The sequence below is a fragment of the Lutra lutra genome, chromosome X, assembly GCF_902655055.1.
Source record: "Lutra lutra chromosome X, mLutLut1.2, whole genome shotgun sequence".
Lineage (NCBI taxonomy): Eukaryota > Metazoa > Chordata > Mammalia > Carnivora > Mustelidae > Lutra > Lutra lutra.
Window position 1 is genome coordinate 27,795,547 of NC_062296.1, and position 13,945 is coordinate 27,809,491.

Consider the following 13,945-nt stretch of genomic DNA (forward strand, 5'->3'; position numbering starts at 1 on the left):
GGTGGAAAGTGACGAGGAGAATTGGCTCTGTCTGCTGTTCCACCTTGGCAACGGCATTGACCCTCCCACCACCCCCCGCTGCCCTGTGTCCTTCGAAGACTTTAAGGAACGTACCTGTAGGGTCCCATCTTTCTCTGATCTGCATGTGAAACTGGAGACAACCTTTGCAGGTACTCCTCAGGTAAAGCATAAAGCAGGCTGGCTTGAGCCTCCAAGTGTAGAGCTCTTCCTGGGGCCCAAGGACTGTCGATGATGCTTCCCACCCCCTGCCCCAAGTCTGCTGGTGGCAACGCCTCTGCTCCGCACGTGAACCTGAGCCCAGGTGTGCTCTGTCTCACGAAGACACGTGCGTGTCACAGTTCTTTACCTTCCCGCCGCAAAAGCCCTGTCTCTCCTTGGAGTCATTTCAAGGGCCAGGGCTCAGGTGGATTGAACCTTGGTGTGGCGTTAGGCCTTTGTCCTGCTGTCGGCAATTGGACATATCCACCTGCTTGCTTTGTGCAGAAATTAATCGCAAAACAGGCAGGGTAACTCTTGTTTGCTTGAGGTCTCAGATCATACCGGAGACTGAGAGGGTCCTCTCCCTCCAGCTGGGTTGGTTCATAAGTTTGCTGCTAGAAAGGAGGTGGGTCCCTAACACACTGGGGCAAACCTGCCCCGGGTAGGTTGGAACAATTTACTGTTGACAAGGAGAGGCCCCCTGCCCTTCTTGTCAAGCACAGATTCCCAACTGTCATCTTTCTGATTGGAATCACTCAAGCAGTGACCTCGATATTAAGGTATCACACAGCTCATCGATTTGGAGCTCAGCTGGTTAAGACTGTGGAATTAGGAATAAGGCCGAAGTTGAATCTGGATCCCAGTTCTGCTACTTACTGCTCTGTGGCCTTGGACAAGTTACCTAGCCCCTCTGTGCCTCAGTTTCTCATCGGTAAAGTGAGAGGGGTGTCTTCAAGATTAATTGTGTTAATCCATGTAAAGCACTTAGTTCAGCACACAGCACTGAGTAAGTGGCCCCCATCGTCATTTATTATGCTGTGATTTGGCTGTAGAGGTGGCCAGTCCTGGGCTGGTGGGTTGAGCTCATGGAAGTCCTCTGTCATGCCGCTATCGGTCGCAGATTACCAACAGAGATTCCGCTTTGCGCCTTCCTTCCCCAGGTGAACATCATCCCCATCATCGCCAAATCAGATGCCATTTCGAAGAGTGAGCTAACAAAGTTCAAAATCAAAATCACCAGCGAACTTGTCAGCAACGGGGTCCAGATCTACCAATTCCCTACAGATGATGAGTCAGTGGCAGAGATCAATGGAACCATGAACGTGAGTGTGGGCAGAGGGCTTCAACTTGCTGACCATTTGCTGTTTGTTTTTATTATTTTTCTTCTTTAGAAAGATTTCATTTATTTATTTTTGCGAGAGAGCGAGAGAGCATGAGCAGGGGGGAATGGCAGGCAGAAGGAGAGGGAGAAGCAGGCTCCCTGCTGAGCAGGGAATCAGGTGTGGGGCTCGATCCCAGAACCCTGGGATCGTGACCTGAGCTGAAGGCAGACGTTTAACTGACTGAACTTCCCAGGCGCCCCTATGTTTATTATGTTACAAACTAGTCGAACAACACCATTCATTTTACCGCAATCAACTCTCCATCGTCTGAATCTCGGGTGTTTATGAGAAGGAATCCAGAACCCAAACAGCTCCTCTCCCTTATCCTTGGCTGCTTCAAAGGCTCAGAGATGCAGAGATTAATAGCTAGAGACGGAGGGAGGGAAAGGCCAACTTTAGGAAGAGTCTGGAGCTGAGGATTCGGACCTCTCCTTCCACCCTCCTCTTTGGTGCTGCTTCGGTCTAAACCAGCCCTCCCCCCCAACCCCCAGGACTGCCAGAAAGGCAAACAGTCTTCCTCTCTGACCAAAACAATGCCATGACAACCACAGCAGGGAAAGTTGGCTGGCTTCCGAGACTCCGCATCATCGAGCCCTCTCCCCTCCGAGGGAGGAAAAAAATGACATCTAGCCTCCAATTTTTCTGGTGACTAGAGAAATGTTATTTTTAAGTTTCAGGGTGATGCTTTGCTTTATTAAGTGTGAATGAATCAAATAAAAAAAAAAAGCCTCCCGACTTGCCATCTTTCCTCTCCTCTCCCACGTCACTACCCCCCCACCCGCCACCTAGAGGAATGCGTAATGAACAAGGCGGGAGTCAAACATCTCTTCAAGCTTCTTTACAATGTGTTGATGCTGTTGCTGTGAACTCTTCAATGTTGTGATTTCAAGGAGACAGCTAATAGCTTTCAGAAAGCCTCTGCTTTGAGAACAGATTTTTTTTCTTGCTGTTGAGAGGCATCAGTTTTTCCTAATGACATAATGCCCGGGTATAGCCAGACTCAGGAAAGACTGGTAATAAAAGCCATTTTTAGAAAACTTTCCAGCTGCCACCGCCCCTGAGTTATCATTACGGTATCAGCTGCTACCTTCTAGAATTTGGCAAACAAATTAGCATAGCGGGGCGGCAAGTCATTGTGTCCGCCCGCCTTGCTGCCCGTCGGTACCCCCGAGATGCATTCGCTATTAGAAGGCCCTTAGAGGAGAAAGGTCATCCAACCTCCCAACTATAATGGATGTTCTGGAACTGGAATAGACTAAGTCATGCCAACTGGGTCATCCAACCTTTTTTTTTTTTTAATTTACTTTTAAAGATTTTGTTATTTTTATTTGTTTGAGAGAGAGACCGAGAACACAAGCAGGGGGAGCAGCAGGCAGAGGGAGAGGGAAAAGCAGGCTCTTCGCTGAGCAGGGAGCCTGACTCAGGGCTTGATCCCAGGACCCTGGGATCATGACCCAAGCTGAAGGCAGACGCTTTACCGACTGAGCCACCCAAGCGCCCCCATCCAACCCTTCAAAATATACTGAGAGGAATGCAAGGTAGACATGAGACAGGAAAGGTAGTGAATCTGAGAACAGACTCCCAAGAGGAGGCTTGAGAGCTTCTCAGAGTTTTTGGAGACTGGATGTCTGACGTCGGGGGACCCTTCCCTCTGCGTTTCAGGGGCAGTGCCGTCCTGCTGCCATCAGAGTCTCCTTCCTGGGCCCATAGCTGCAAAGTGCCACCCCCGGGAGGGTGTTTGCTTGGAGGGTGTACCCTGTCCCTGCTCTGCTTGACTCTCTCTGGGTCGTCTAAACCACCCGACACTCAAGAGCAGCAGAACGTGGGCCAAAGCCCGGCCCCATGCTTTTCTACCCTTCGTGGCTAGCTGGCTTCCAGCAGATGCCATTCAGCCAGGAGGCAGCACGTGGGTGGCAGCGAGGGGCCAGGAGGGCCAGGCAGCAAAAGCATGGTGGCCTTACTGTTCCCTGGCAAGATTTGGGCCCAGGAGTTAGGGACCTGGGCGAGTCGTTTTCCCCAGATTGCAAGTGGATGAGAGTATGAGAACTGCCCCATAGGGTTGTTGCGAGAAGCCAGTGAGAGCTGCCCAGCAGCACCCAGAAAATTCCGCTTGTGGATGCTTATCAGAACAGACTTTGCTGCTGGTTGCCAAGCGTGTGCCCTGAGAGGTCTCGGGAGCCCTGGCGGGGGCTGGGCCTTCCTTACAGTGGGCAAGGGCTAGAGTGACTGTGTGGTGAGCAAGAGGGGAAGCCAGTGACCCTGTCCCCTAACTAACCAAGGCCTGTGGGGAGAAATCTAACAGGCCCAAGGGAAGACAAACTGATCTTTTTTTAATGCCTTTTTTTTCTCCTTGAGTTTTTTTTTCTCCCTCCTTTCCTCCTGAGCCCAGAGAAATCCCTGCCCATTTCACACAGCCCCCTCCATCACTTTCGGCTAAGAGCCGGGAATGCGCCAGAAGGTTCTCTTTCTCACCTCCTCCCCCGGTCTAGTCCTTTGCCATCGCTGCCCTCTGGCTCTTTTGTGTCTCGTGGCTGAAGCCCTGGCTCTTGGCAGGAGGGGTGGTATTTTCCCAGAAAGTGCTTGGGGGTGGATTTGAGGGTCCCCACCTGTCTTGGGGGTCCTGAGTGGGAATGCCCGGATGTCCCTCCGACTTCAGTGCCCCCATCGCGCCCCGTGTGTTACACACCCAACGACCCTCATGTTCAGTCTCCTCCTAGGATCAACGCAACATTTCCCGCAGCCACCCCAGCCCGTGTTCCATGTACCCTTAACCTCCTTTTTCCTCTGTCCCCACTTCAGGCACAGTGAGTGGAGTGGGAAGGGGTGGAGGGGGTTGCTGAGGAGATGCTCTGAGAGCAGCTGACAGAAGGTGACGGGAGAGTCCCCTCAGGGGCATACCAAGCTCTTTGGGAGACTTGCAAGTGTCCTAGAGCTGATATCCTGATGAGTCCTATGGTTTTCCATCCTGAAGAACATTCTTGGGGGGCAAGTGCTAAAGAGAAGGAAGAGGAAGGATTGGCTGTGACATCAGTGAGCAGATCAGGCAAACAAAAGACATTTGCTGTAGGTTTGCCAGAATCGAGCTGCTTCTTATCCTCTGACCTTGCACAGCCGGGTCACCCCAGAGTTTGGAGCACTCACCCCATCTGCTGCTCGGACTCCCTCCGTGGGTGTGACAGACCAGTGGTGGGCTCTGAAGCCAGAGAGACCTGGGTTCCATTCCTAGCTCTGTCCCTCACTGCTGTGTGCCTGCTGGCACCTGGGCCTCAGTTTCCTTGTCTATAAAATGGGGATAAGAATGCCTAAGTCGCAGTGCGGTTGAAAAGCATCAACAAGACATGTGAGCTGCCACTGCTGCTCCTGCCAGTTCTGTAGCTACCCCAGCTGTTGGTAAAATTGCTGCTGCCTCCTCTGTGAAACCGGCATTGACTTCATGAAGTGAGCTGCTCTCTCTTCCTCCAGCTCTTGAACCTGTGTTTCTTTCCTTTTTTTTTTTTTAAGATTTTATTTATTTGACAGAAAGAGTAGGCAGAGAGGCAGGCAGAGAGGGAGAAGGAAGCAGGCTCTCTGCTGAGCAGAGAGCCCGACGTGGGGCTCCATCCCAGGACCCTGGGATCATGACCTGAGCTGAGGGCAGAGGCTCTAACCCACTGAGCCACCCAGGAGCCCCTGAACCTATGTTTCTAATCGAGACTTTACCGCATTGTTATTATCGGCATGTCTCTCTCCCGCACCAGACAATGCGCTCTCCAGGAGAGGGCTCAGAGCTTTTTCAATGTCGTCCTGGTCATGTCCAGCACATAGTAGGGGCTCAGTAAATACGCATAGCATGGATCAGGCAGCAAATGAGTCCAAAGAAAGCTTGCTCCAGTGACCTTGTACTTGTCTGGGGCGAGCCCTTTTGAGTAAAGCCCCACCCAGGATCACCTGGTTTGGAAACAGTGTTTTTGTTCGGCAGTCCCACTTGGCCAGGTCTCCCAGTGCTTATGACCTGCCTGCTCCCTGGGAGACGGGGACCTGGGAGTGTTTCCCAAGCTCCCCACTACCAGCCGCGGGCAGTTGTCTTTTCTTTGACCTCCAAAACCTTCATCAACCAGGCCTGTTCTGTCTCATATGATTCCAAGTGTGTAATTCTGGCGCTCCCAACAAGACTGTAAGCTCCTAGAAGGTGAAAGAGTGTCTCCTACTTCCTTTGTCTCCCTTATGGCCCTTAAAACAACCCAGTAGGGTTATGGGCATATAGGAAAATACCTGCGGACTTGACTTTTAGGTTCAAGAGTTCTGCGGGAGCTCTTGCTTCGGGGAAGGATGAGAACGAGGAATGCATAGCTCGGTCAGCAGTGTGGTTCTAGTATATACCGGCTGCCCGGGCTCTCACACTCCGGGGAGGGGGCAGCGATCCTAGCCCCCTTGGCTCCCTTTAGCCTCTCTGTCCCCCCTGAGCACGTGTGCGCTGATCTGGGTATCCACTCAGTATTCAGCTTATTCTCTGTCTTTGTTCCCTATGTGTTGGGCTACGTCATTGAGAATTTCTGGATGGCAGAAGTTGAACTAGGCCTCTTAGCCCCATGCAGCTCAGAGCTTAAGAAATGCCTCTTGGTGATGGCGATGGGGAGGGACACCACCATGGTGTGATGGGCCCAGGGCCCCAGAGCCAGGCAACGGTTGTATCAAGGGACACTCGACGCCTTTTTCCAGGAGCACTGCTCTAAGACTCAGTTTGCCTTCTGTTCCAGGCGCACCTGCCGTTCGCTGTCATCGGCAGCACAGAGGAGCTGAAGATAGGCAACAAGATGATGAAGGCGCGGCAGTATCCTTGGGGCACCGTGCAGGGTGAGTGAGTCTCCAGGAGACAGGGCCCCTTTCCCTGTGTCCAGCCGCTGTGCGGCTAGTCCCTAACTCATCCCTGGTCTCTACTCAAATGGCTGCGGCTTCCAGCAGCTCTGGCCCTGCCCCTGAATTCTCTGCCATGAGCAGGTCTCTTGGTCTCTAATGGAGAAGTTCCTAAAACAAAAACGTTCAAGAAAACATGGGTATTGGCCTCAGGTGCCCCTAGGGCACCAGGAGACGTACAAGAATATAGCAGATGCGTAGCAGACAACCCAGAAAGCCATCTGAAATAGATCAGATGAATTGCAAAACGTTCATCTAATGGGATATTAGTGGTGAAAATGAATGGATTATAGTTACTCGTACACGAATGAATCTCAGAAACATAAGACTGGGCTTAATAAATCAGAGAAGCATACATGCTGTACGGCTTCATTGATGTGAATTCCCAAAGTAGACAACACTGAAGACCAGTCTTCTTAGGAATTCATACGTAAGTGGCGAAATAGTAAAGAGGAAGGAAGGATGGTGAAGCCCGGAGTCAGAATAGTGGTTCAGCCTCGTTTCAAGTCCAGGCAGAGACACAAAGGTGCTGTTATTGTTTCATCGGAATTGTAGATACATTGGTATTCATTTTTTTCTTCTTTATTTCTCTCTCTGTGTGTGTATATATATATATAAATTTTATGCAATTATTATACAATTTCAAAACAGACGTATATACACTCAGGACACTTCCTTTCGTGGTCTGCCTGACCCGTGGTAAGTTACCCATGGAGCTAGTCAGTTCTGTGGATACAGCAAGGCCTGGGACACTGGCCATGGGTAGAAGAAGCTTCTGGTCCTCCAAATCTTCAGCTCTAAGCTGGGTCTTAGAGGGGTACCGTGTGCAAGAGGGCGACTGATGGACTATATGCTCAACCCTGCCACTGAGCAAATAACCGGAAGTGGGTGGGAAGTTATCCACTTCGCATACAAAGCTGGCATGCTTCTGGGCACACCGGAGCCTCTCCAGTGGTCGCTGGATTTTTCCATAGGTAGGACAGGACTGGTTATTGGAGCCGTGCTAGGTTTTGGTCGTCTCTACCATCTGGGGCCGAGATGCTCTGCTAGGAACATTTGTGAACGGTTCCTGGACCCATAGTCCTAGCTGGGAATGAGTCTGTGGTCTGAGAGACAATCATGTGGAGTAAAATGAGGAGAAACCAGCCAACTGGTTCCAGTGACTTCCTGCCATTTAGATCGTGCACACCTAACCGGCAGAGGGGTTTTTGAAGGTTTTTTGTGTAAGTTGGAGTTCACTGTTCTGTCCAAGTGACCTTGGAGTCAATCCTTCTGACCGGCCACCGGGCATCACTGTGCAGAGATGGAGGAAGAGCTGGTCCGGAGAATTGCCTGACTGATGTAATTTTTTTTTTTAAAGATTTTATTTATTTATCTGACAGAGAGAGAGAGATCACAAGTAGGCAGAGAAGCAGGCAGAGGGGAAAGGGGGAAGTAGGCTCCCTGCTCAGCAGAGAGCCTCATGTGGGGCTTGATCTCAGGACCGGATCAGGACCTGAGCCGAAGGCAGAGGCCTAACCCACTGAGCCACCCAGGCGCCCCATGACTGATGTAATTTTTAACATTAGCTTGTGTTCTATGGCAGCAGGGGGCTTTATTCCCAAGGCAATGGTTTTTTTTTTAATTTTTTTAAAAGTTTCACTTATTTAAGTAATCTCTATACCCAGTATGGGTCTCAAACTCACGACCCCAAGATCTAGGGTTGCATGCTCTTCCAATGAGTCCGCCTGGTGCCCCAGGGCCGTGGGCCTCAAGCAGAGGGGTTATGTGAGCTGATGTGAGCGTTGAAAAGGTCACTCTGTCATTCCAGACCCCCTCCCTGCCCCCACTCCCCTCTCCAGGCCCTGGAAGACAGAACCTAGGGTGACTAGGCCAGTTCGTCATTTCAGACACCACTGTCCCTCATGGTCAGGCCAGACACCCCCACCGTAACCCAGGGGAGCCATGCCTGGAGGCACACAGCCACAGACCTTTGCCCTACTCTTTTGAGGGGGGGCACTTTCATTCGGGCCAGAAAGTGGGATCCGCTTCGCCTGGTCATCATTGCTGCTGTGGGTCCACCATCCACCCTCTAAAACACACCTCCTTTGAATCTCCGACCCACCATTCAGGCAAGCCACACCTTGGTCCACACCCTTTCTGGCCACTGTGGTCTAGAGGTCCTAGTTGTTCCCCTTTATTCTTTGGAGACTTGGCGCCTGCTTGGAGCCTTTGCCCCCCCCTTAGCTCACCTGCATTTCACGCCCATCCGCCGCTTGCTGGCCACGTAACTTTGCCTAACGTTATTGAGACCTTGTGTCTCAATATTATTGAGACCCTTTCCCGATCTGCCTGATACATTCTCATTTTTCCCTCAAGAGCCTCTCTGGTGAAGCCTTCACTCTGCTGGGGCACCTTTGGCCCCCGCCCATCCTCTGGGCTTGCACCACACAGGCCTCCACTTTGGTAATTTTTGCATTGTATTTGCCTGTTTGCTTCCGATCTTCCACTCCACTGTAAGCTCCTTAGGGCAAGGCTCCATGACTTCGTTTCTGAATTCCCGGTGCCTCACACAATACTGGGAGCAGAGATGCTGGAACTCTTCATGGGATGGACGGCTGAATGTGCATTTGCCGTGAATGCAAACGCAGCACAGAGCAAACAGACATTCCCATGAGGTGCCGCGGAAGGCCTTCTTAGATTTTTTTTTTATGGTTTTGCAGTTTTCTGTTATTGTCAGCCTTGTAACTGTCCATGTGCATTTTCCGTGGAAAAGGGGATCAGGAGGCCAATTCGCAGGCTGCGTACACCCAGATGGAGGGGCCACGTGGCCAGGAGGCCTCTGGCCTCTCGATCAGTCCGTTTCCGCTGCTTCTGGCCCTCCTCTCAGTGCGCTTTCAACCCCCCTCCCCTGCCGTGCAGTGGAGAACGAGGCCCACTGTGACTTCGTGAAGCTGCGGGAGATGCTGATCCGGGTGAACATGGAGGACCTCCGGGAGCAGACCCACAGCCGGCACTACGAGCTTTACCGGCGCTGCAAGCTGGAGGAGATGGGCTTCAAGGACACAGACCCCGACAGCAAACCCTTCAGGTACCCCTCCAGCCAGCCTGGCCCACCCTGTAACTGTGGAAGCCTTGCCCTGGACCCTGCTCACGGGCCCATTTGCTTCTTTGGACTCAGGCTGCCCTGCCAGATTTCTGAGCTGCTCCTTCCCCTCCTTCCCCTTGTCAAGCCCAGATGACGGGACCGGGTAGCAGTCATTGTGCACTTGTCGCTGACCTTCATGCTCTTCAGGCACTGTCTTAGTGTCTGCGTTCAAGGGCAAGTTTTTTTTGGACTGTGGGATGTTGATAATCTCTGACATACTTCTCAAATCAGAATCTGAGATGCTTTCAGACAAGAGGAATGTTTCTTTTTTTTTTCTTTAAGAGGCATGTTTCTGAAAGTGGTTTCCTATGCCGACAAGAGCCATCTGATCTGTCTTCATGATGTGTGACATAAGTCCCACACTGGAAATCACCATAGGATGTCCTTTATTACAGCTCAGTCCCCTCTCAGGAAGTGTTGGGCCTCAATTAGGAAATGAGGGGTGCTTGTGGGCCCAGGTTTTCAGATGGTCCCTGAGATCCCACAGTACCTGTTCCCAGCATGAAGTCGGCCTAGGGGCAGAGCGTGGCCAGTCCTGCAGGGGGGCCTGGTTCTGAAGGAGTGGACTCGCTCCCCTTCGGGGACAGGAGCAGCTGGAGCTCCTGGGGATGGGGGAAGTTGTGCTCACCTCTCTGGTGGGCACTCCCTCAGTTTTCCCTCTCCTTCCCCTCCCACAGCTTTATCTTTTTTTAAGATTTATTTCTCTATTTATCAGAGAGAGAGGGAGCACAAGCGGAGTGGAGGGAAGGGGCAGAGGGAGAAGCAGGCTCTGCACTGAGCAGGGAGGGCGATGCGGGACTTGATCCCAGGACCCCGGGATCATGACCTGAACTGAAGGCAGACGTTTCACTGACTGAGCCACCCAGGCCCCCCTCTCCCACAGCATTAATCTGCGTCTTTGGAGGAGGGCGTGTGCCCCTGCCTGCTCATTTCTAGTCCCTGCCCCTCCTCCCGCTCCATCCTGGACACCTGTTACCCAAATCTCTGCCCTTCGCCCTGGCTGCTTTCCACATTGCAAGCCAACATGCTCATCCTGAAGAAATGCTCCCTTAACTCTTCCTCCTCGCCATTCCCCCACCCTTTCAAGAAGTGTGGCTCTGGTGGGAAAGAGAAGGAACGGTTGTAATTACTGCCTTCTGCCCCCACCGCGCCTCTCCGAGGTCGACAATCACATAACTCGTGGCTAGTTATGATGGGGCCTCCGAGTCCCGTCGTTCTCTATTTCACCATGTCGTTCAGTATCCCTCCCCACTGCCTCTTTCCTGAAATTCTCTCTGCCTTTGGCTTCCCTCACACTGGCCGGGCAGGGTCGGGTCCTTCTCTCTCATTCCTCCTTTGGGCCACACTGGCAGGCTCCTTTTCTTCAGCTCACTTTAAATGTTGGGGTACCCCAGGGTTCCTTTCTAGGGCCTCTGCTCCTGTCCCTCTGTGTTCTCTTGGCTGCAAGTTCTTTCTACAATCAGCCCTTCTTACTGAAATCATGCTTTTGAGCCCCAAACCCATTGCTCCAACTGCCAACCAGATATTCTGACTCGGACGCCCCATGGAGGACATACCCCCAAGTGCGGGGGTCGAAGCTTCACTCTGTCTTGTCCCCTCGTAAACATACCCCTTTCCCAGGGTTCTCTGCTGCACTTCCTGGGTCCACTGTCCATCTGGTTGCCCGAGCCAAAAAACCCAAATTGTTCTAACATCCTTCTGCTTCCCTCACTGTCCTGTAGGTTCCCCCAAATCTGGATTTTTTAAAAAAAATATTTTATTTATTTATTTGACAGAGAGAGATCACAAGTAGGCAGAGAGGCAGGCAGAGAGAGAGGGGGAAGCAGGCTCCCTGCTGAGCAGAGAGCCTGACACGGGGCTCCATCCCAGGACCCTGGGATCATGACCCGAGCCAAAGGCAGAGGCTTTAACCCACTGAGCCACCCAGGCGCCCCCATCGTTCCTTCTTTATCCCATTTCCTCCATCCCCACCCGTCTCCTCCCAACACCCCCTGCCCAACCCACACCTGGCAACCTTATTCTCTGTATTTTTTAGATTATGTTATGTTAGTCACCGTATAGTACATCATTAGTTTTTGATGCAGTGTTCCATGATTCATTGTATTTAAGAGTCTGGTTTTTTTGTTTGTCTGTCTCTCCTTTCTCCTTGGTCATTTTTTTGTTTCTTAAGTTGCACATACAGGTGAAATCACCTGGCATTTGTCTTTCTCTGACTGACTCCTTTCATTTAGTCTTATGCCCCCCGCCCACCCCCGGCTCCATCTGTCTTGTGACAAATGGCAAGATCTCATTGTTTTTTTCGGCTTTCTTGTGGGAGTGAGCCATCCCGTCATTTCTTCTTTGGACTGTGGGGAAGTCTGTCCTTCACACAACAGCCAGAGGAGTCTTTCTCATTTTCAAATGGCGTGAAGTCAATCCTCCTGCTTGAAACCCTGCAGTGGCTAAAAGGCCAAGTGTGTAAGGCGACCTCCAACACCTGCTCTCTCCCGCTGGACTTGGGAACCTCACCTTCCTCTGCTCCAAAGCTTCTGCGATCCTCTCCGGCCATCTTGGACCTGCCCAGCTCCCCAAGTGCATCATCGTCTCTCCACATGTGCCTTTCCACCTGCTGCCCTCTTCAGAGCATGAGCCCTCCTCTTCTTCACTAGGCTGACTCCTGTGGTTTTAAAACTGATGCTGGGGGCAGGGAGACTTGGCCTGGGCACTTCCCAGTAGACCGACCGTGAGTTCCTTGGTGGTGGGCCCAGTGGCTGTTGGCTCTAGATGCTGAATAACTAGCATAGCGTCGCTTGGGCCTGTGTCTAGCACATGGTGGAGTCTCACCACGTGTTTTTTGAAATAGTCTACTAATATGGTCCATTTCGGAGCCGGGATGTGGGAGCCAGTTGCAGAGGAAGGACCCAGATTAAGAGACCAGAGACCCAGCTTCTGGTTCCTTCCTTGTGGCCTTGAGCAAATTGCCTCACCTCTCTGGTCCTCTTTCCTCACCTGGGTAACCGGGTCAGAGATACAGATGCTCGGAGTCACTTTCAGTTCCAAGTGTCTTATCAGTTCCCCAGGGCTACCTCAGCCCCCGCGAGCAGCCCGTGACCCTGCGGTCACACACCAAGCCAGCTGCCTGCAGCTTTATGGTTCTGTCTTTGCACCTCTCCCAGAATGGGGGAAAGGGAGGATGGGGGGACACAGGGAGGATCACTGGGGCCAGTTTTCATTGATGAAGAGCCATTCCAAAGGCAGGGGAATTAACCTGACCGTATTCGCAGCTTACAGGAGACATATGAGGCCAAAAGGAATGAGTTCCTGGGGGAGCTCCAGAAAAAAGAAGAGGAGATGCGACAGATGTTTGTCCAGAGAGTCAAAGAGAAAGAAGCTGAACTTAAAGAGGCAGAGAAAGAGGTAAATGTGACCCTGACTGCCCAACAGACAGGAAGAGGGTCTCAGCTTGGACTCAGCAGAGGCTTTTGCCCCAAGGACACAGCCGGCAGGAGCCTCGAAGCTTCCAGGCAGGAATGGGGCCCGGCATCAGCAACCCTGCCTTGACTGGCACCGAAGATGCTGTGAGATCTGTGTCTTCTTGATCCCTCATTCCCCAAGGCTGGGATGTGTTCTCGTTCTGTGTCCCTTAATTCTCTAGAGCCTCGCACTCCCATAGCCACTAGCCACGTGTGGCTGTTTACACTTAAATGGACTAAAATGAAATAAAATGTAAAACTCAGTTTCTCAGTTGCATTAACCCTGTTTCAAATGCTCAGTCCTCCTGTAGCTGGTGGCTACCATATTGGAGAGCCCAGCTATGAACATGTCCATCACCACAGAAAGTTCTATGGGGCAGTGCTGCTCAAGAGTCAAGGGAAAAGTCCATGGCATGCATATTGATTTGTTTTTCAGTTTCACTTTTTCAAAAGCAAAATGCCACCTGGTACATTGGAGCAGAGACACGAGGGGTTCTCAAAGATAAATGAGTGAAAGGCCAGTGAACAAAAGCCAGGTTAGGGCAAATGGATGGCCACAGCTTCCACCACAGTACCCCAGGGGACGAGTAAAAGCTGATCTGTTCAGCCAGCCTGTCATCCATCTCCCCTTACTAAGTGGTAGTCCCAAACATTTGTAGGACCCGGAGACCTGTCCTCCTCTGTGGTAGGATTTGATTGCTACGGAATCCTAAATTCTCTCCAGAACCCTCAAAGAAAGTGAGGTTATACTTGGTATTCAGGGGACTTGATCACGTTCTGGTTTGTTAGCACAGTGGCGTGCCAGAATGTTCTTACTGTTCTCCTTCGGGTGTCTAGGTTCTATCCAGGGCTAACTGAGTCTCCCCTTGGTCAAAGCTGAGGTCTCTGCACTCATTCCATTTTATAAAATCCTTTCATCTCCTTCCATGTCTGAGGACAAGTATTTTCTTTGACCAGCTTCGGCACTGCTGAAGTTTTCCCTGCAACCTGTGGTGATCCTCCTTGACCAGAGGGAGTAAGGGAAGGCAGAGGCCCCCTCTCATATTGGGCCATCTTGCCATATAATCCTCCGAAGTGTGGATTAACCTTGG

The 13,945-nt window shown here is 51.6% G+C and overlaps 1 protein-coding gene across 7 annotated transcripts in view; it reads left to right on the top strand.

Moving 5' to 3' along the window:
* SEPTIN6 (septin 6) overlaps nucleotides 1–13,945 on the top strand; it is a 64,119-nt gene that overhangs the window by 40,328 nt on the left and 9,846 nt on the right. For all 7 annotated transcript variants that reach the window (XM_047715563.1, XM_047715558.1, XM_047715561.1 and 4 more), the window contains 4 exons: nucleotides 1,161–1,322; nucleotides 6,119–6,215; nucleotides 9,177–9,345; nucleotides 12,666–12,798. In XM_047715563.1, the coding sequence (XP_047571519.1) occupies nucleotides 1,161–1,322; nucleotides 6,119–6,215; nucleotides 9,177–9,345; nucleotides 12,666–12,798 (561 nt within the window). The remainder of the gene's footprint in view (nucleotides 1–1,160; nucleotides 1,323–6,118; nucleotides 6,216–9,176; nucleotides 9,346–12,665; nucleotides 12,799–13,945) is intronic.